Raw genomic sequence first — 17,151 nt, forward strand, 5'->3', positions numbered from 1 at the left:
ACATCACAGGCCAGAATGAGATTGCTGTTATTAGGAAGTCCTATGTAAGTGCTACAGAAATATAATTTGTCAAAATTCCCTTTGAAAACTCAAGTCTGGCCGGCGAGCTTTTGCTGGCTGGGAACGAAGCCCAGGGTCCACAGGGCAGCTCAGGGCCCTGAGGGCAGCACCATGAGTCAGCCGTGCGCAGGCTCGCTGCATGACATCGTGTGGCACAACAGGTGACATCATGGGCCCAAATGAAATTGGTGTTGTTAGTAAGTCCTATAGTAAGTGCTGCAGGAATACATTTTGTCAAGATTCTTTTAAAAAACTTAAGTCTGGCGGGCAAGGTCCCGCTGGCTGCCAGCTGGGAAGGAAGCCCAGTGCCCACAGAGTAGCTCAGGGCCCTGACGGAAGCACCATGCTTGCTGCGCGCAAGCTCTTCAAGTGACGGGGCTCAGCAGGTGACATCACGGGCCAGAATGAAACTGGTGTTATTAGGAAGTCCTATGGTAAGTGCTGCAGAAATATAATTTGTCAAAATTCCCTTTAAAATCTTAAGTCTGGTGAGTGAGCTCCCGCCAGCTGCCAGCTGGAAACGAAGCTGACAGCCCACAGGGCAGCTGAGAGCCCTGAGGGCAGCGCCATGAGGCAGCTGCACACAGGCTCTCTGCATGACGTCATGGGCCAATATGGAATTGGTGTTATTAGCAAGTCCTATAGTAAGTGCTTCAGAAATATAATTTTTCAAAAGTTCCTTTAAAATCTTAAGTCTGGCAGGCAAGATCCTGACGGCTGCTGGCTGGGAATGAAGCCTGTGGCCCATGGGGCAGTGCCATGAGGCTGCCTAGGTGCAGGCTCTCCGCGTGACGTCACAGGCTGCTGCGGATGACGTCATGGGCCAGAATGAAACCAGTGTTATTAGGAAGTCCTATAGTAAGTGCTGCAGAAATATAATTTGTCAAAATTCCCTTTAAAATCTTAAGTCTGGCGGGTGAGCTCCTGCTGGCTGCTGGCTGGGAACGAAACTGACATCCCACGGAGCAGCTCAAGGCCCTGGGCAGCGCCATGAGGCGGCCGCGCGCACGCTCTCTACGTGACGTCACGGAGCGCTGAGGGTGACGTCACGGTCCAGGCGGCGCCGCGGGGCTGCTCGGTCCGCCCGGGTCAGGGCTCGCTGTGGAACCTGAACCCCCTCGGGAGCAAACTGTGCCGCACTGCTGCTGCCATACGGACACCGGAGCGTCGGCCCTGTCCGCCCCTGCGTTCCGATCGCTCCGCGGCCGCGCCCTGCGGCGCTTGGGGCCCTGCGGGGTCCCCCGAGCTGGATGTGGCTGCGGGCGGCTGAGCGGCTCCTGCTGCCTCCGTGTGACCCTCTCGTGTGTTTGTGTTTCTCCCGGCGCCTGCCGAGCATTCAGATTTACTTTTGCAGTGCAGTCAGTGCTTCGGGCAGCTTCCAGGTTGAAGGAGACCAGGTTGCTCAGAGCTCCATCCAGCCTGGCCTTGAACGCTTCCAGGGATGGGGCATCCACAGCTTCGCTGAGCAACCTGTGCCAGTGCTTCACCACCTTCACAGATTGGAACGTTTTCCTAACATCTAATCTGAACCTATCCTCTTTCAGTTTGAAGCCATTCCCCCTTGTTCTGTCACTCCAGGCCCTTGTGAATAGTCCTTCACCATCTTTCTTATAAGCTCCCTTCAGGTACTGGAAGGCCACAGTTAGGTCACCCCTAAGCCTTCTGTTCTCCAAGCTGAGCAACCCCAAATCTCTCAGTCTTTCCTCAAGGAAAGCTGCTCCATCCCTCTGATCATCTGGGTGGCTGCTTCTGGCCTCACTCCAACAGCTCCGTGTCCTTCCTGTGCTCGACCCCAGGTCTGCATGCAGCCCTGCAGGTGGGGTCACACCAGACGGGGGGCAGAGGGGCAGAATCCCCTCCCTCCCCTGCTGCCCGCAGGGCTTTGGATGCAGCCCAGAACAAGGTTGCCTTCTGGGCTGCCAGAGCACATTGCCCCATCATGTCCAGCCTCTCATACACCAGCACCCCCAAGTCCTTAAATAATTTTTGTTCATGTTCTTCAGGAGTCACATTACTGTGTATTCCTTCAATACTGTTTCATTAGCTACACAGATGTAGGACACCAAACTGCATGACCTCCTTGACCCAAGGAGGGTCAATATCAGGATTGATGGAAGTATGATAGCCAGGAAGGAGAACCGATAAATACTAAAAGTTTGAAAGTGAAAGGATGGGTCCAATGTGATCTTCCAAAGTGGAAGCAGCAGTTTTCTAAGTGAAATGTAAGTGGACATTAATAATATTTTGAGATGGAATTGGTTTGAGCAAATTAACCTGATGAGGAGGAAGTGTTATGAAACTATTAAGTCAACCATATGTAAAAATAAATATATTCTGTAACACAATATATGCAAAGGCCTAATTGGGATTCTCAGTCTGAAGTAACGCTCCCAATTAGTGTTTAAGTGGCACCTCTATCTTAATTTTCATATGCAAGGGCAGAGTGAGACAAAGCAGCCACTCAGACCCTCTGGCCCGGCCCGGCCTTGCCATTCCCAGCCTCTGGCTGCCAGGCAACAGCTCTGTGACATCGCAGCCGGTGCCAGCGCCTGGCACGGAGCCCGTGGGCACAGCTCAGCTCGGGGTCAGGCCCAGCAGCTCCCGGGGCAGCTGTGCCATGTTCCGCCCGGGGCTCTCCCTGCTCCTGGGGCTCTGCGTGGCCTCGCTGCTCCCCAGCACGCCCAGAGCTCTCAGCCGCGCCCCCAGGAGCGCGGCCCGGCTGCCCGTGCCAGCGCAGGGAGCGCAGCTGCCGCGCCCCGGCACGGGCAGCGCCAGCCTGGGGCCCCTGCAGCTGCACTGCTGCACCCTGCTGGCCCTGGCCCTGCTGCTGGCCGCGCTCGGCCTCGGCTGCAGCCTGCGGAGAAAAGCCCGGAGGCAGCGGAGAGAGGTGAGGGATGGGCACCGGGCAGCTGGGACGGTGCCAGGGCAGCTGCAGCCTGGAGGGTGAGGAGCAGCGCCAGCCCCTGTGCAGAGGAAAGCCTGGGCAGGCACCAGGGCTCCTCCGCCTCTTCCCCAGCCCCAAGCCCAGAAGCAGAGGTTGGGCTCAGCCCCCTCCCTCCCAGGAGGAAACAAGGACAGGCTGAGCCCCCAGAACAAGACAGAACTTTCCTGACATCCTCCCCACCCAGCCTGCAGCCTGGGGCAGCCCAGCCAGGCCCCAGGAGAGCCCGAGGGGGCCCAGCCCCTGCAGCCCCTCTGCCCCCGTCATCGCGCTCCCTGCCTGTGTCTCCCAGGAGAAGAGCTGGACACGCTCGGCCTGGCCAAGGACCTGCTGCCTGGCTGAGCGCTCCCCCCTCAATGAGGAGCCGATCGGCCGCCAGAAGGAGAACTCTGCCTCCATCAAGGGCTTCCTGAGGCACCTGCGGCAGCGCTGCCTGCGGGGGGACGCGCTCCAGAGGGGAAGGAACAACCACGTGTGGAAGGACTTGGACGAGGAGGCAGCGCTGTTCTCTGACTGAGAAACCAACACCTGCTAGGCACATGGAGCGATATACTGCACCATTGCTCATACAGATTTCATTGTTATTAAAATGGTTTATTTAGAAAGACTCCCTTTATTAGTAGTGAATGAGTTCATTGTCAGAGAGGTACCACAGATATTTTATTTTCAAAAATTGTAGTTTGGCTGAAGCAGGTGATTTTCTGACAGCTTGTTTGCAGAGAATGAATGATACTGTTCACTGTTGCAAGAGCCAGTGTAATATGGTTAATATTACAAGCTACATACTGGGCTTACTCCTAGGAAAACAAAACTGAGGAGTTAAAATCTACTTAATTTAGAGGGGTCAGGATAATTTTTTGTATAATATATATCCTTTCACTTCTCATGTGCATCTTGAGCAAGAGATTAAGTGAATTCTGCAAACGGAACAACCTTGTCTTGATGTAATAAAAGCTTTAGAGTTTCGACTTTAAAAGGCCAAGCTTTGCAAATGAGAATTTGCGGCGTCAGCTAAAATAAATTTACAATATAAGTAAATCTGTAAGGCCATCTGGACTCATTTCATGGTTCTACGAAGAAGAGGAGCAACAGGCTGGAAGTGTGGAGGCACTTTGGGAACAGTGGACAGCGTGGACTGGGATAATGGAGTGTCACACATACACAGCTGGTTCCCAGGAGGACTGATGATAGTGACCATCAGAGAAGGTGTCATGGACATGGGATTCATGTACAGCTGTCCTTGATCCTGGGAAGGCAGCTTCAGTAAACGACATGTTTTCTACACCACCTCTACAACACAGTGGACAGAAATTAATAAAAACTTATTATTTCTAGCAGAACACAATAGTTAAATGCTCATTGAAGCAGAAGGATGTAAAATATCTGATTGTTGCAAGAATTTCCTAGTCAGTCTATTATGAAATATATGTATTTTTAATCAATGAGGTTAGTTTTGAGCAGCTGTCAGAAGTCATGTGTAGATATATATGTATCCTACCTATCAATATGTGTATATTGTATAGCATATTATATAGTGCATACTGTGTTACCTATATGTGTAGTGATATGATACATATGTACATTGCATAATAATATATGTATATTGCATATTGCATGATATATATCTACACTGATCTATAGATGTATTGCATATTGGATGATATATATGTATATTGATAAACTGTATCTGCATATTAATAGAAATATGTGTATTGGTATGATAGATGGGTATGTGGCATATTTATATATCTGTATATTTGTATGATATATATATCATACACGTATTACATAATGTTTGATGTATATCTACATTGTATGTTGATATATAGATGTATTTCATATATGTATATTGAGAAACTGTATCTGCATATTGATAGAAATATGTATATTGATATATGGGTAAATCTTAGTGTTTAAGTGGCACCCCTTAATCTTTTATATTTGTATTTTTGTATGATATATATATCATACATATATTGCATATTGTATGATTCATTTATGATATATATACTATATATATATATAGCATAGATATAGAGGTACATTACATATTCTATGACATGTATATTGATTATATACGGATACAATATACGCACATTGATACGGGATGTATACATACATACATACATACATACATACATACATATAGATACATATAGATATATATATTGCCCTGGGGCTCACCGGAGGTTACTGTCCACGCCCTCAGACACAGATGGCCTCTGTGGGGCCGCGCTGCTTTTCCCGGAGCCGTGCCTGGCACCGATCGCGCAGCGGGACCGGAGCCGGAGCGCTGTCCCGGCCCGGGACCCGCCATGCCCGCCCCGGGGGGACGCCATTGGCCCTGCGGGACGCCAATCATCAGCATCGCCACTTCCGGCCGCGGGGCGCGGCCCGGCCAATGGGCGCGGGGCGGGGGCGGGACGCCTCACGCTCACCGAGGCAACGGGCGGGCGAGCGGGCGGTCCCGGATGGCGGCGGTGCAGGGTGAGTGCGGCGCCGCCGCGGGGCTGCCTCGGCCCGCCGCTCCCGCCTCCCCCGGCACGGCCTTTCTGCCTGCGGGGCTGCGCGGGCCGGGAGCGGGCCTGGGCCGGGCCACGCGTCCGGCGGTGGGGCTGCCCCGGGTGACGTCACGGCCCTGCGTGACGTCACGGGCTGGGCGGCGGGAGCGGCGCCGGGATGGAGGCGCGGGAGGGGAGGATGCCTCGCCCCGACCCGACCTGACCCTCGCGTGTCTGTGTTCTCCCAGCGCCCGTGCCGCAGTCCGAGTGCCTTGTGCAGTGCGCTCGGGGCTCTTTGGGTCAAATGGTTTCGGTTGCTGCTCTCCAGCAGTCACGCTGTTGTGTGTTCTCCCACCGTTCCTGGCGCTGCACGCATGGGGAGCAGGAAATGGGTAGCAGAGAGCGATGGAGTCAAGAGCGGTGGAAGTGTGACAGCCCAGGAGGGAGAGCTGATAAATCCTAGAAGAGGCTTGGAGGGGAAAAGCTGGGTCCAGTGGGAGCCTAACAAGTGGAAGCAGCGGGTTTGTGAATGGAATGTGAAAGGAGTTGAAGAGCAGTTTGAGATGGGAGGTGTTGGAGAAAATTGAGTTGGTGTGGAGGAAGTGTTACAAACGGAAGCAAACGAGAGAGACGGGTTGTCTGCATGTTCTCTGTAGAAATAAACATATCCTTAGACCCAGCTCTGTGCAAAGGCCTAGTGAGGATTTTCAGCCTGCAGCTACATTGTTAGTAAGTCTTCAAGTGACATCTCCATCTTAATTTTAAAAAGCTATTTTGTCATCATGATTGCTTTCCCTACTACCACGCTATTTCTTCCATTCCTGGGAGAGTTTGAATTCGTTACTTGCTCCTCTGTCTGTTTACTGAAGTCTGTGCTGTGCCCTTGTTGGAGGAGTGACTTTCTGTAGGGTGTAGCAAGATGCAGCAAAGAGGACCAATGATTGCTGGGGCCATCTTTACTATTTTTGGTAAAAAGGAAGTAAATGCAGTGATGAATACTTTAATTTTAGCTCTGAAATTTTTTCAAGTGACCATTACAATTGGGTGTAATCCATAAACTTTTTCTCTCTGTAGAACCTCTGTATTGTAGTGGCCTTTCATTTTTTTTGTACATATATAATTATAACAATAAGTTCATATTTAATTTTGAAAAGTAAATTTATAAGTGTATGCAGATTACTAGGTATATTTGGGAAGAAATTACGGTGAATAACTTCCTCCAGAGCTGTGCTGATTCTTCTTATCAAAAGAGTAGTTATGGCAAACCAGCTGGTTTGTTCTGTGGCAGTGCTGAATCTTGGTAAACATCATTTACATTGTTTGGGCCATTTAAATGGGGTGGTATTTAATTGCTGGCGTCAGCCATATAGCATTTCAAGAGTCAGTGGTTTAAGTCTTATGCATTAAACATCTCATTTTTCCTCTTCTGTTCACCTTCCAGTGTTCCTGGGTTACAAAGTCCTTTTTGAGATGGTAGGAGTGATAGATGTTATATTGGAATATAGAGGTGGAGAGTCAGAGAATGGTTTGGATTGGAAGGGACCTTAAAATTAATGTAGTTCTTTATATATAAACTATCTTAATATATTATACAGGTTTTCTCCACTAGCACTACATGCTTTTCACTTTCTTAGTAATTCAGTGTGTGGAATGCCTCTGCTTTATCTTCTGAAGTAGACAAATGTTTTTCTGTCAGGATTAATATGTAGTAAACTGTGGATAAGAGCAGTAGTAAACACAGACAGTTTGTTTGGCAACTCCTGATAAATACATCATTCTATATTGTTATTTTTGTTTCATGTACTAGACAATACTGACAATATTTCCATTAGCTTTCCATAAACATTAATTTCCTTAGCATCTTAAGGGTAACCATCAAAACCAGCAGAGTTACTAAATTATTTGAGCTTTGACTTTAGCATGTTGAGGTTTACTAGTAATCATGGTAGCTCTACTTACCCAGATAAACATTATTTGACTGTTTTAGGCTTGGTTTTGTTTTAGAAATAATTTGTCATTAAATAAAAGTTAATCTATTTTTTCTTTTCCTGCTGCAAATTAGTGAGGAATTACAAGGAGATGGGATGAAACAGTATAGAAGACTAGGAGTTCATTATAGGATCTTAAACAGGTATTCCCTGCATAGAAAGGAAGAAGTGTGGTGGTTTACAGGTTAGTCATGTGCCAGTTAGATGTGGTGGCTGGAGAAATTAATTGTATTGTTGGAGAACAGGACACCATGGAAAACAAAACTTAGATTAGCAGTTCCTTCCAGTGTCTGGCAAGACGATTATGTTCAAGTTATGTTGGAGTGAAAAGGCTGCTTTCAGTTTGCAGCATGAACTTTGATTATTTCAGATCTCATTAATGCTGTTGGCTAGGGAAGAGGCAGAACTTGGAAACCCTGCTTTGGAGAGGTGTGTTCCCCTTGGTTCAAACTTCTCTCCCAAAAGTTCTTTGGGATTTGGTTATTTGTGTGAAATTCATCTCTTGAAGTCAGTGTCTAACATAGGTATCTGATCTGGTTTTAGGATGATTTCTCTCCAGAGTTTATTTTTGAATGGAAGTGTGCTCCTTCCCGGTAGAAGATGGTGATCCCAATGTGTGACCATGGAGAAGGGGATAAGTTCAGTAGAAGTGTTACCTTCCAAATCATCTCAGGTTACAGCTGTGAAAGTGGTGGTCAAAGAGCCCGAAACAAAGCAAACCCAAAGAGGGAAACGAGTGGGATTTGTGCTTGTCCATGCAGGTAAGGTGTGGAAGCAGAACAGCTGCAATGGAAATAATGAATAATTTGGTATCAAACTAGATAGCAACAAAAATTTTATAGTGGCTTTGGACTACTAGTGTGCTAATAAAGTGACATTAACTGAGTGTTCAAATCTCGGAATGAGGAGTTGGATTGGAGGTTGCACTGGAAACTCTTAATCAAAATGTAGTTCTTTGGTTGTTCTGGATGGTGTTTTTGTTCTCCTTGACAAAGAAAACACCTAAATGTAAATGATTATAAAATGTAGTATTCTGTACTTGTCTGCTAAGCTTGGCAAACCTACAGAATGAGGGAGATATTTCAGTCTGGTTCTTTACCTATGGAAAGATCAAATACAGTCCTTTCACTGCTGATGGTTCCTTGTCTAGCTTGTCCATGTGGGACAGTCCAGCTAAGACTTCTGAAATCTGCTTGGGCTGTTGGTTGCAGACATCTTTTTACCCTTCTAACATTTCTTCTGAGTCTGTTTTTCTGATCTTGTTCATATTTAAGTGAGTTACTATTTGCTCTTTCCACATGTAATGAAGGACTCCTCTACTCAGATCTAATACAGAAATTATGTGTTATGTGTGTCTTGCTCAAAATTCTTTTTTCATAGATTCTTTATTAAATACCATGAATCATGAAGTAAACAATGCTTATACCTGGGTGTATATTTGTTTTGAGCATCTGTATGAGTACATGAGGTAAAATAGAGCAAAGTGGCCTGGTCATGCCTAAAATATTTGAAAAGCCAACATGTTACTTGCCTTATAAAATCATTAAGGTTAAAAAACCAGCTCCATACCTTAAACAGTTTATTCTGGATTGATGTTTGATGTGAATTCTACTTTAAGAGCAAATGAAATTGCTCAATATAGTGTCCTTTACTGGGTCACTTTGGTATTGGTGTTAAAGCTTATTTTATTAGAGTTCCTCAAAACTAATATTTGTAAAGGTGAGCAAAGGGAAACTGAGATAAATACAAGCAAGTTTTTAGGTGCAAAAACTGGTAAAACAGAAGTAGATTTTAAGTATATGCTCCACTCTTGTTTTTCTGATGCTGCATTTACTTGAATGGTGGCATTGATAAACTTTTCAGCTGTGGAAGTAGGGGCAGTGGCTTCAAAGTAGGGCAGAATGGTTCAATACAGTGGGAGAGATACAAAGGCTGAGAATAAGAAAAAGGTAAAAAATCTAAAATATCTTCATTTGAAGGAACTCCTTGTTCTAAGTCAGGAGTAACAAGCTCTAAAAACATAGCATAAACATGAGAAAATGAACAGAATTGTGGAAAAAAGAAAATCAAGAGTTTGACTTAAAAATGAGGGTTTTGCCCAATAATGGACAGTAAAGAAAAGAGCTATGCTGGAAATCCTCCAAGAATGAGTGAAACTGGAATCTCTTGGAAAGTTTTTATAGGAAAAGATTGATGCTGATATTTTTACCTGCATGCTTCTGGATATATGATCTGTATCCTGTATTTCACTGAGTGTATTTGGTTCTGTGTTGGAATGCATAAAGTTGTCAATCACTGATAGAAAAAGGAAATGCCAGTGTAATCCAGAATAAGGAACACTATATCTGCCTGTGTCTTAAATCTCTGTGTGAACTACAGGCTGGAGTTTGCCAGCTACTATAATAGATTTTCCTTTTGTTTCAATTGCAGGTGCAGGTTATCATTCTGAATCCAAAGCTAAAGAGTACAAGCATGTGTGCAAAAGAGCCTGCCAGAAGGTAAATGTCACCAGCTCCACTGTCCTGTGCTGGGGACACAGGAAATATCTGCACTTAGCTGCTTGGGCTCTGTGTGTTTATAGAAGGAAATGAGGGAAAACAGAGCAGAAACAGTAAAGATGATACAGAGCAGGACAGTGCATGGCCATGAGATGCAGCAACATTCTCATCAGTGCTGGCAAATAGCAGACACCAATTGAACAGTGGGAGAGCAAGAGAAGGTCACAGTGGTACCTACAAGGAGTATTCCTACAGCTTTCTGTTTTCTGGATCTAAGTATGGTGTCTGTATATTGATTTCTTCCATGTCTACTCTTTGGAGTTTATTTAAACTCTAGCATCCAGGCTGCTCTGTGAATGCAGGAGTTTCTATAATTATTTTATTCTTGATAGCTCTTATCCTCTTAATAGGAAGGGAGGTAGAAACAGGAAAAACAAAAATAAAAACTTCAAATTTGGAAACAGAGAAATGGCAAGACTTTCATTTCCATTGAAATTAATATGTTTTCATCTCTTCCAAGAACTTTGCTTTGGAACTGGCAAGTCTTGTCTTTTAAGTGTTGAATGAGTAGCTGGAAGACCTCGCTCTAAAATTGTTAATGTCTTTTGCTTTCTCCAGGGAGAAGGAGCTTGGGAGCTTGGCAGGATTTTTAGAGGAGTCTCAGAGTTGGTCTCTGATAATTATCACTTTGTCTTATAGTTTGTTGCTCAATCCTAATACCAATCTAATTTTGTAATGAGAGGCCTCACAAATCATCCAAGCTTAGCACTGGCTTTTCTAGCTTTGGTGAAAGTCATTTCCCAGCTAGTTATGTGAGATCTGCTGCTGAATTCAAGTCCAATTTGAGATTCTGTGTAGCTACTCTTGAGCTGAGTAGCCAACATCAATAACTTCTGTGAAGAACAAGCAATTTCAGCTTTGTCTTGCAGCCAGAGTTGTTTTCTGGGGGTCCCTGAGAAAGCTTGACTGTAAGGTTGTGTTCAGTATGGATCTAATAAATATTACTAGGCTCTACATGTTCACTGTTGTATATAATTTGAAGGTAACATTATTTTACATGATTTGTGTTGGCTTTAAATGAGTTTGTGAAGTTCTCTTCAATTTTATGATAATTGCTATATGTGGTACTAGAAATTTTTGTTGAGTCTTGGAAGGAAAAATTGAAACTTGTTGACTGAAACATTTGGTGTTTGAGGATATAAAGTATAAAAAGTTATTTTGACAGAAATTTGACTATGCAGAAGTCTGCTACTAAATGCAGTGTCACAGTGTCATAGTACTAAAATCATATCTTCAGATCTGCCCTCATATGGTTCATACTGACTTTTTCCAGTGCCTCTTTTTCTTACACCCTCTTACATTTTAAACTAATTTGGTGAAGGTTTTATTTTATACAGGAATAGGAAAATGTAGGACTCAGTCATAGAATAATAGAATTTCCTAATCATCAGCTAAAACTTGTGTTTTCCAGGCAATTGAAAAGCTACAGGCGGGTGCTCTTGCAACAGATGCAGTGACTGCAGCACTTATAGAATTAGAGGTATGAATTTCTGACTAGTAGGAAATACATCTCTTGGGTAAATCTTGCCAAAACTTTCTGTAGGGGGGTATTAAATGGGCAATCTCAGTGGAATTTTGTTTTTGTACTGCACTAATTTTATGTTTTGCTTTTCCACTGTATTTTGGTGTAAATGTGTTTTAAGTACTTTATAAAAATGCAGACTGAATAAAAGTTTTCTAGTTGGTGCAATTTGGTTGTCATTTTAGGTATGCCTTATCAGATAGATAGTCTTTAACCTTTAAGAATAAATGCAGTGATTAAAGACTTATTGAACACTTTGTAAGGAACTTCATTTCTGGCTTGCTGAGTACAGACAGGTTGTTCTGGCTTTGCTTCTTAGAGAGGGAAAATATATCCTAGTGGTTCTGATTATTATGACAAAATATGTGCAGAGGAATGGGCCAGTAATGTTTTTATTTCAAAACAGTACTTGTTAATTAAGATAGAACATCTTGATGAGCAGCTGCTAGTGAGGTTTTTGGAAAAGTGTCTTTTTAGAGTGATGAGGTTTTTATAGCATCTGCCACAGTGAAGGTCCCTATGAAATAATGTAGAGGTGAGTAAAGCTAAACATTTCTGGGTGGTAAATGAAGCAGTTTGGTCATTATCCCAGATCCACTAATCACTCATGACAGTAATGATGGAAACAGGTATTCTTCTTCTCCTGTAAGTAGTAATTGCTTTTTCCCCTCCAACTTTATTAGTAAAAAAAGAAAAGGAAAGCAAGATAAGTGTTGTGCTGTAAAAATAATTTCCTGCACTTGGAATTTATGGTAGTATTCCAAGAGGATTAGCAGTGGATTTTCTTATCCAGATGTTGGGAAAGTGTTCATTAATGTACGTGGTGGGGCTGGCGTAAGGCAGGCAGTCAGTACATACTTCAGTATGTGTTAGACATGCTGACTGGGAGCCAGGGCTTCAGTCACACTGTGAACTTGGCAAGTGCCTTGGCTTTCAGCCCTCCTGTGGGTCTCCCTGAGCTGTTCAAATATGCTTTCATGTGTTATCTTACACATTAGAGTATAGCTCACAGAAAGCAGCAAGTATCTCTCTAATGGGATTATTTACCATGCACTTCCCTAAGCACACTGAGGCTGCTCTCACTCCATGAGACTGGTTTGTGTGTCAGCTCTCTTCCTCAGTGGTAAACAAAAATAAAAATCTACTTTGAGTTGTGATTTTTATCGTGTTCCTGAGCTACAGAGTAAAACATACTTTGAGAAGCTTAACCGAACAGTTGCAGATCTCTTTGCAGCTGTGTCTGGAGTAAATAGTCTGTATGTTTTTGTTATCCCCAAGAGACTTTTCTTTTTCTTTAGTAGATTTGAATACTCAGAAGTAGCTTCTGTAGAACAAGTTATGTCTTTTAGTAGAGGTGGAGCTTTAGTAAAATCTATGTATTGTATAAGTGGCCTTGCCCCAATCCTAGTTGTTCTAAATGGGCTGCAGCTGTGATGTCCTTAATTGGGTGGCAGCTGTGGCTGATGAACATAACTGGGATAAAAGGGGGTGGGTTGGCTGGTCAGGGAGAGCCTTGGAGGAGTCCTGATGGACAAGCAGGAACAACACTGCTGTGAAGAGCTGCTTGTGAGAAAACCACCCTGAAGGTATGGGAGTCTAGAAATATGATAACAGCAAGTGGTGACCCTGCTGTGATAGAAGATAGGACAGCTGAGAGCTGTGGCAGCCTGAGAGCTGGGACTCTAGAAATATAACAACAGCAATAGAGGATAGGACAGCTGAGAGCTGTAGAAGAACATGGCCTTTGAGTTGAGGAGCTGTGACAGCCAGGAGCTTTGAGAATATGGTCTTTGAGCAAGGAGCTGTGTGTGTTGTAAATGGCCTTTGAGTCATGGGAAAATGTATGTATTGTAATGTGGCCTTTGAGTCATAAGTACAATATATGTATTGTGTTGGGGAAATACAGGTGGCCTTTGAGTCACAGTGAAAGGTATGTATTGTAGAATATGTAAATATGTCTATGTAAAATCTGTTCCCGTAAGTAAACGAAAAGGGGGAAATATAGTATAGGTGGCCTTTGAGCCATAGTAAAATCTATGTATTGTAGAGGTGGCCTTGCCCCAATCCTAGTTGTTCTAAGTGAGCTGCAGCTGTGATGTCCTTAATTGGGCAGCAGCTGTGGCTAATGAAGATAACTGGGGTAAAAGGGGGTGGGTTGGCCGGTCAGGGAGAGCCTTGGAGGAGCCCTGATGAACAAGCAGGAACAACATTGCTGTGAAGAGCTGCTCATGAGAAAACTACCCAGAAGGTATGGGACTCTAGAAATATAATAACAACAATGTCTCTAAGATGAAAAAGTTTTTTCCACTTACTCCAATCAGAAACCTTTTTCTCCTTATTTGTCTTGCTACTACTGTGTTGATGCCTGCCATCATTCCCCTTTCTGGTTTGGCAATTGTCTTATGTAGTATTTTTATGTGTTCTCTTTTTTTTTTTTTGTTTTTGTTTCTCTTTTTTTTTTTCCTTTTTCCTGTTTTTAATATAAAATGTTATTTTGCTCAGGTTGTAGTGCAGTCAATGTAATTAATGTAATTAAGTTAATGCAATTATTTGCTTTCATTTATCCATTAAGTGATTTATATAATCTCTTAGTTGAAGGTTCTGTCTGTTACTGGAAATTGGAGTATTGAGTTTGGGGATTGGCCTTCTTGTAGTTTAAAGTAGTTATGCAGTTACATTGAAGGAAAGTCAAATTTATACCCAAACCAGAAAACAATGTGGTTTGCAGTTTTTTGAATCTGGTATGAGAAACTCCCAAGTGTTAAACTATCAGCTTCCAAAATATGGAACAGTCTGTATCTGCTCATACCTTGTTCTGAGCAGCACCTCCTGACATCTCTGTCATTGCTGGAGCTGCATTTTCTGCTCTGGTACTGGTAGTTTTTCTGTTGCTCTGTGGAAAACAAACTACATGTGGCAAGTTGACAAAGCAATCAGAATAGTTTCTCTCATAAATTGCAAGATTTTGTGAGTAAAAATATAGGTTTGTGTTGATGGTCTTTCTAGTGAGCTGTCACTCCCTTTTGTTTAAGATTTAGCATAAACAGTGTGTTTTAGCATTTGAAGTTGGCAAATAAATAACAAAAATCTTTGTGAAACTGTTTGTATTCTTGTCTCCCTGTAACACAAATGAAGATGCAGAACAACAGAATATTGTATTAAATGATAACGGATTTCATTGCAAAGTATACTGACTGTAACTTCTTGATATTTTGGGTTCTGTAGGACACATTGCCATGAGTTTATCTGAAATATTTAATCACTTTTACTGTTCTCTCAGACTTTTAATGCTGTATTCCAAACATTTGTAATCTTTGGAATTTTAATGCTGTATTCCAAACATTTGTAATCTTTGGAATTTTGGAACAAATCTTTTCATGGAACTCTCACAAAGCTGAATTTTTTCCTCAGTTCCGCTCAATTACTGAACTCCTGTTCAGAGGATTGCAGCTCATCCAAAAGGCATCACTTCAAAGAGTAGTTGAGGCACAAGAGTTGCTCTTGATCTTTTATGAGCAAGCTGACAGTTTGCTTGTGGTATGCTGTCTGTGTTTTATTTTTCCAGGCTCTAAGTGCAGAAAGAATATCCTTTCTTTGTTGGACTGTGCAACTCTGAAGTGAAATGCTGTTCTGTGAATACAATAATAATGGTAGTATTAACTAGAGGAAAAGGTGGGTTTCTTTTGCAAAGGAACAAGACTGACACAGAATATTGGTAAAACAGCTGTGCTGGTCTTCATAAGCATCAGCTGCATTTGATAAGGTCATTAAGGCAGGTATGTTTTGTAGTTTGAGAACTCTGGTATTGCAGAGAAACAAGTGCACGTGTTACCTCTGTCAACCTTTGGTAATTAAATGCTCTGGACAAGCTATTTCATAAGACTCATTATTTACTCTGTTTACTTTCACAGAGACATTATTGCAGTACTGTTAGTTTTTGCACTCTTGCTATCAGCCACCATATGATGCCTGGATGTTTCTTGAAACATGATGAAATTATTAAACAGGTTTTTTTTGCTGGGAGAGGAGACCCCATACAACCCACTTAAAACATGCTGTTTTCAGCAAAACCACGTGTTGATTTGCATTTTTGTGTGGCTGTGAGAAAATTATGCACTTTCAAGCTTTTCTTTGACTAAAGAGCACTTAATGGAGTCTACTGATCAGGTACTAGGAACATACAGTGGTTGGAAATGATGAAGATTTCAAATTGTTTCTAAATTGAGTGTACTCCTTTACTAATATATATGTGGAGTATTTGTTTCTTTGTCTGACTTTAGTAGAACATTCTTTATGAACATCATTTGAATTGGGAGTTAATATGATTGTTGGGGAAGCAGATGTCACATTTTGGGTTCCAATCTCCTTGCTATTGAAATTGCTCAGTTTATTTTACATGTTGTTATTGTGGATCCATGCAAAGAATGTTTTGGACCTATTACACTCAAGCAGTGTGCTTCTATGGTTGTCAGCAAAATTTTGTAGTGAAAGAGCCTTTTTCTTGAAGAATTGTTTTATGGTTTTTTTTTTAATTATTATTATTTTCCTAGTAGTTAAGACTTTTGAATATACAGTCAGTCCCAAGGATTTCTCTTTCAAGGAGAAGCATCCTTGTTGTATTAAGGCAGTCACCATAGATTGACTTCTAATGGGTAATGAGCTGGAAGTTGTTAATTCCAGTTAAAAGCATTACTATGATGCTTTGCTGCAGAGTGAGCAACAGTAATTTGTGACAAAAGTGTTGTCTAAAAACATTTTTGCTCATGTAATTGAAAGAGATGTGACTCATCCTCATAGATTATTGATTGTCATTAAATTCTCACAGAAAAATAACTTCTAAAATTACAGTATGTGGAAATAAGTGCCGTAGACTTTGAATTTGTTATAGAAGTTGCAAATAAGCTGTGGCCAAAACTGTATCAAAGATGGATGGAATGTTCTTTCATGTTCATTGAAAAATAAGCATTTTAACTGTTTGCCTAGATGTGTAACAGAGCTGAGTAAAATCTTTAAGCATTCCAGCTTTGACCACAGCTAGAAATTTCAGGATGCCTGTATTTTCTGCCAGATCATTTATAAATACATTTTGAAGTAAAAAGGTTTCTGTAAATAAAAATGATGCCCTCAGAAGCTTGAGAGTTTTTGCAAGATGGGTAACTTGGGAAAACAAAACTCTTACTTCACATCTTAAAGCTTTCTCACCTCTCTTGCTACAGGTTTGCATGCTAAGTTAGAGACACTTTGTGGAGTCCTTGCCAGGAAGTATTTTTCACATAACTGAAGAGTTACATTTTGTTAAAATGCTTTGAATAGCCATTCGTTTGTCTTTTCTCTCTTCTTCCTTAGCGTTCTATGGTGGCAATGCTTGTGTTAACTTGCAAAGCTCAGGCTTGGTTTGTTTACTTGTCTTTTTCAGTTTCCTTAGAAACACAAAGGCTGATTGCTGCTGTGGTTTTAAATAAAAGTATATTCCTGAAGATACCTTTTTCTCTTTTCCTGTTCTCCCTTTTCCTGGGCACATTCTTTGGCTGGGTTCGTCCCCATTTTATGCTAGTCAGGTCTTGCAGTGTTGTGCTCTTCT

The 17,151-nt window shown here is 42.6% G+C and overlaps 1 protein-coding gene across 2 annotated transcripts in view; it reads left to right on the forward strand.

Moving 5' to 3' along the window:
• Positions 1 to 5,418: 5,418 nt before the first annotated feature.
• TASP1 (taspase 1) overlaps positions 5,419 to 17,151 on the forward strand; it is a 79,310-nt gene continuing 67,577 nt past the window's right edge. For both annotated transcript variants that reach the window (XM_054290486.1, XM_054290487.1), the window contains exons 1-4: positions 5,419 to 5,488; positions 8,034 to 8,251; positions 9,921 to 9,988; positions 11,460 to 11,528. In XM_054290486.1, coding sequence (XP_054146461.1) covers positions 8,113 to 8,251; positions 9,921 to 9,988; positions 11,460 to 11,528 — 276 coding nt within the window. In that variant the 5' untranslated portion in view covers positions 5,419 to 5,488; positions 8,034 to 8,112. The remainder of the gene's footprint in view (positions 5,489 to 8,033; positions 8,252 to 9,920; positions 9,989 to 11,459; positions 11,529 to 17,151) is intronic.

The sequence above is a fragment of the Melozone crissalis genome, unplaced genomic scaffold (assembly GCF_028551555.1).
Source record: "Melozone crissalis strain CALT ecotype California unplaced genomic scaffold, PUWL_Pcris_2 ptg000081l_1, whole genome shotgun sequence".
Lineage (NCBI taxonomy): Eukaryota > Metazoa > Chordata > Aves > Passeriformes > Passerellidae > Melozone > Melozone crissalis.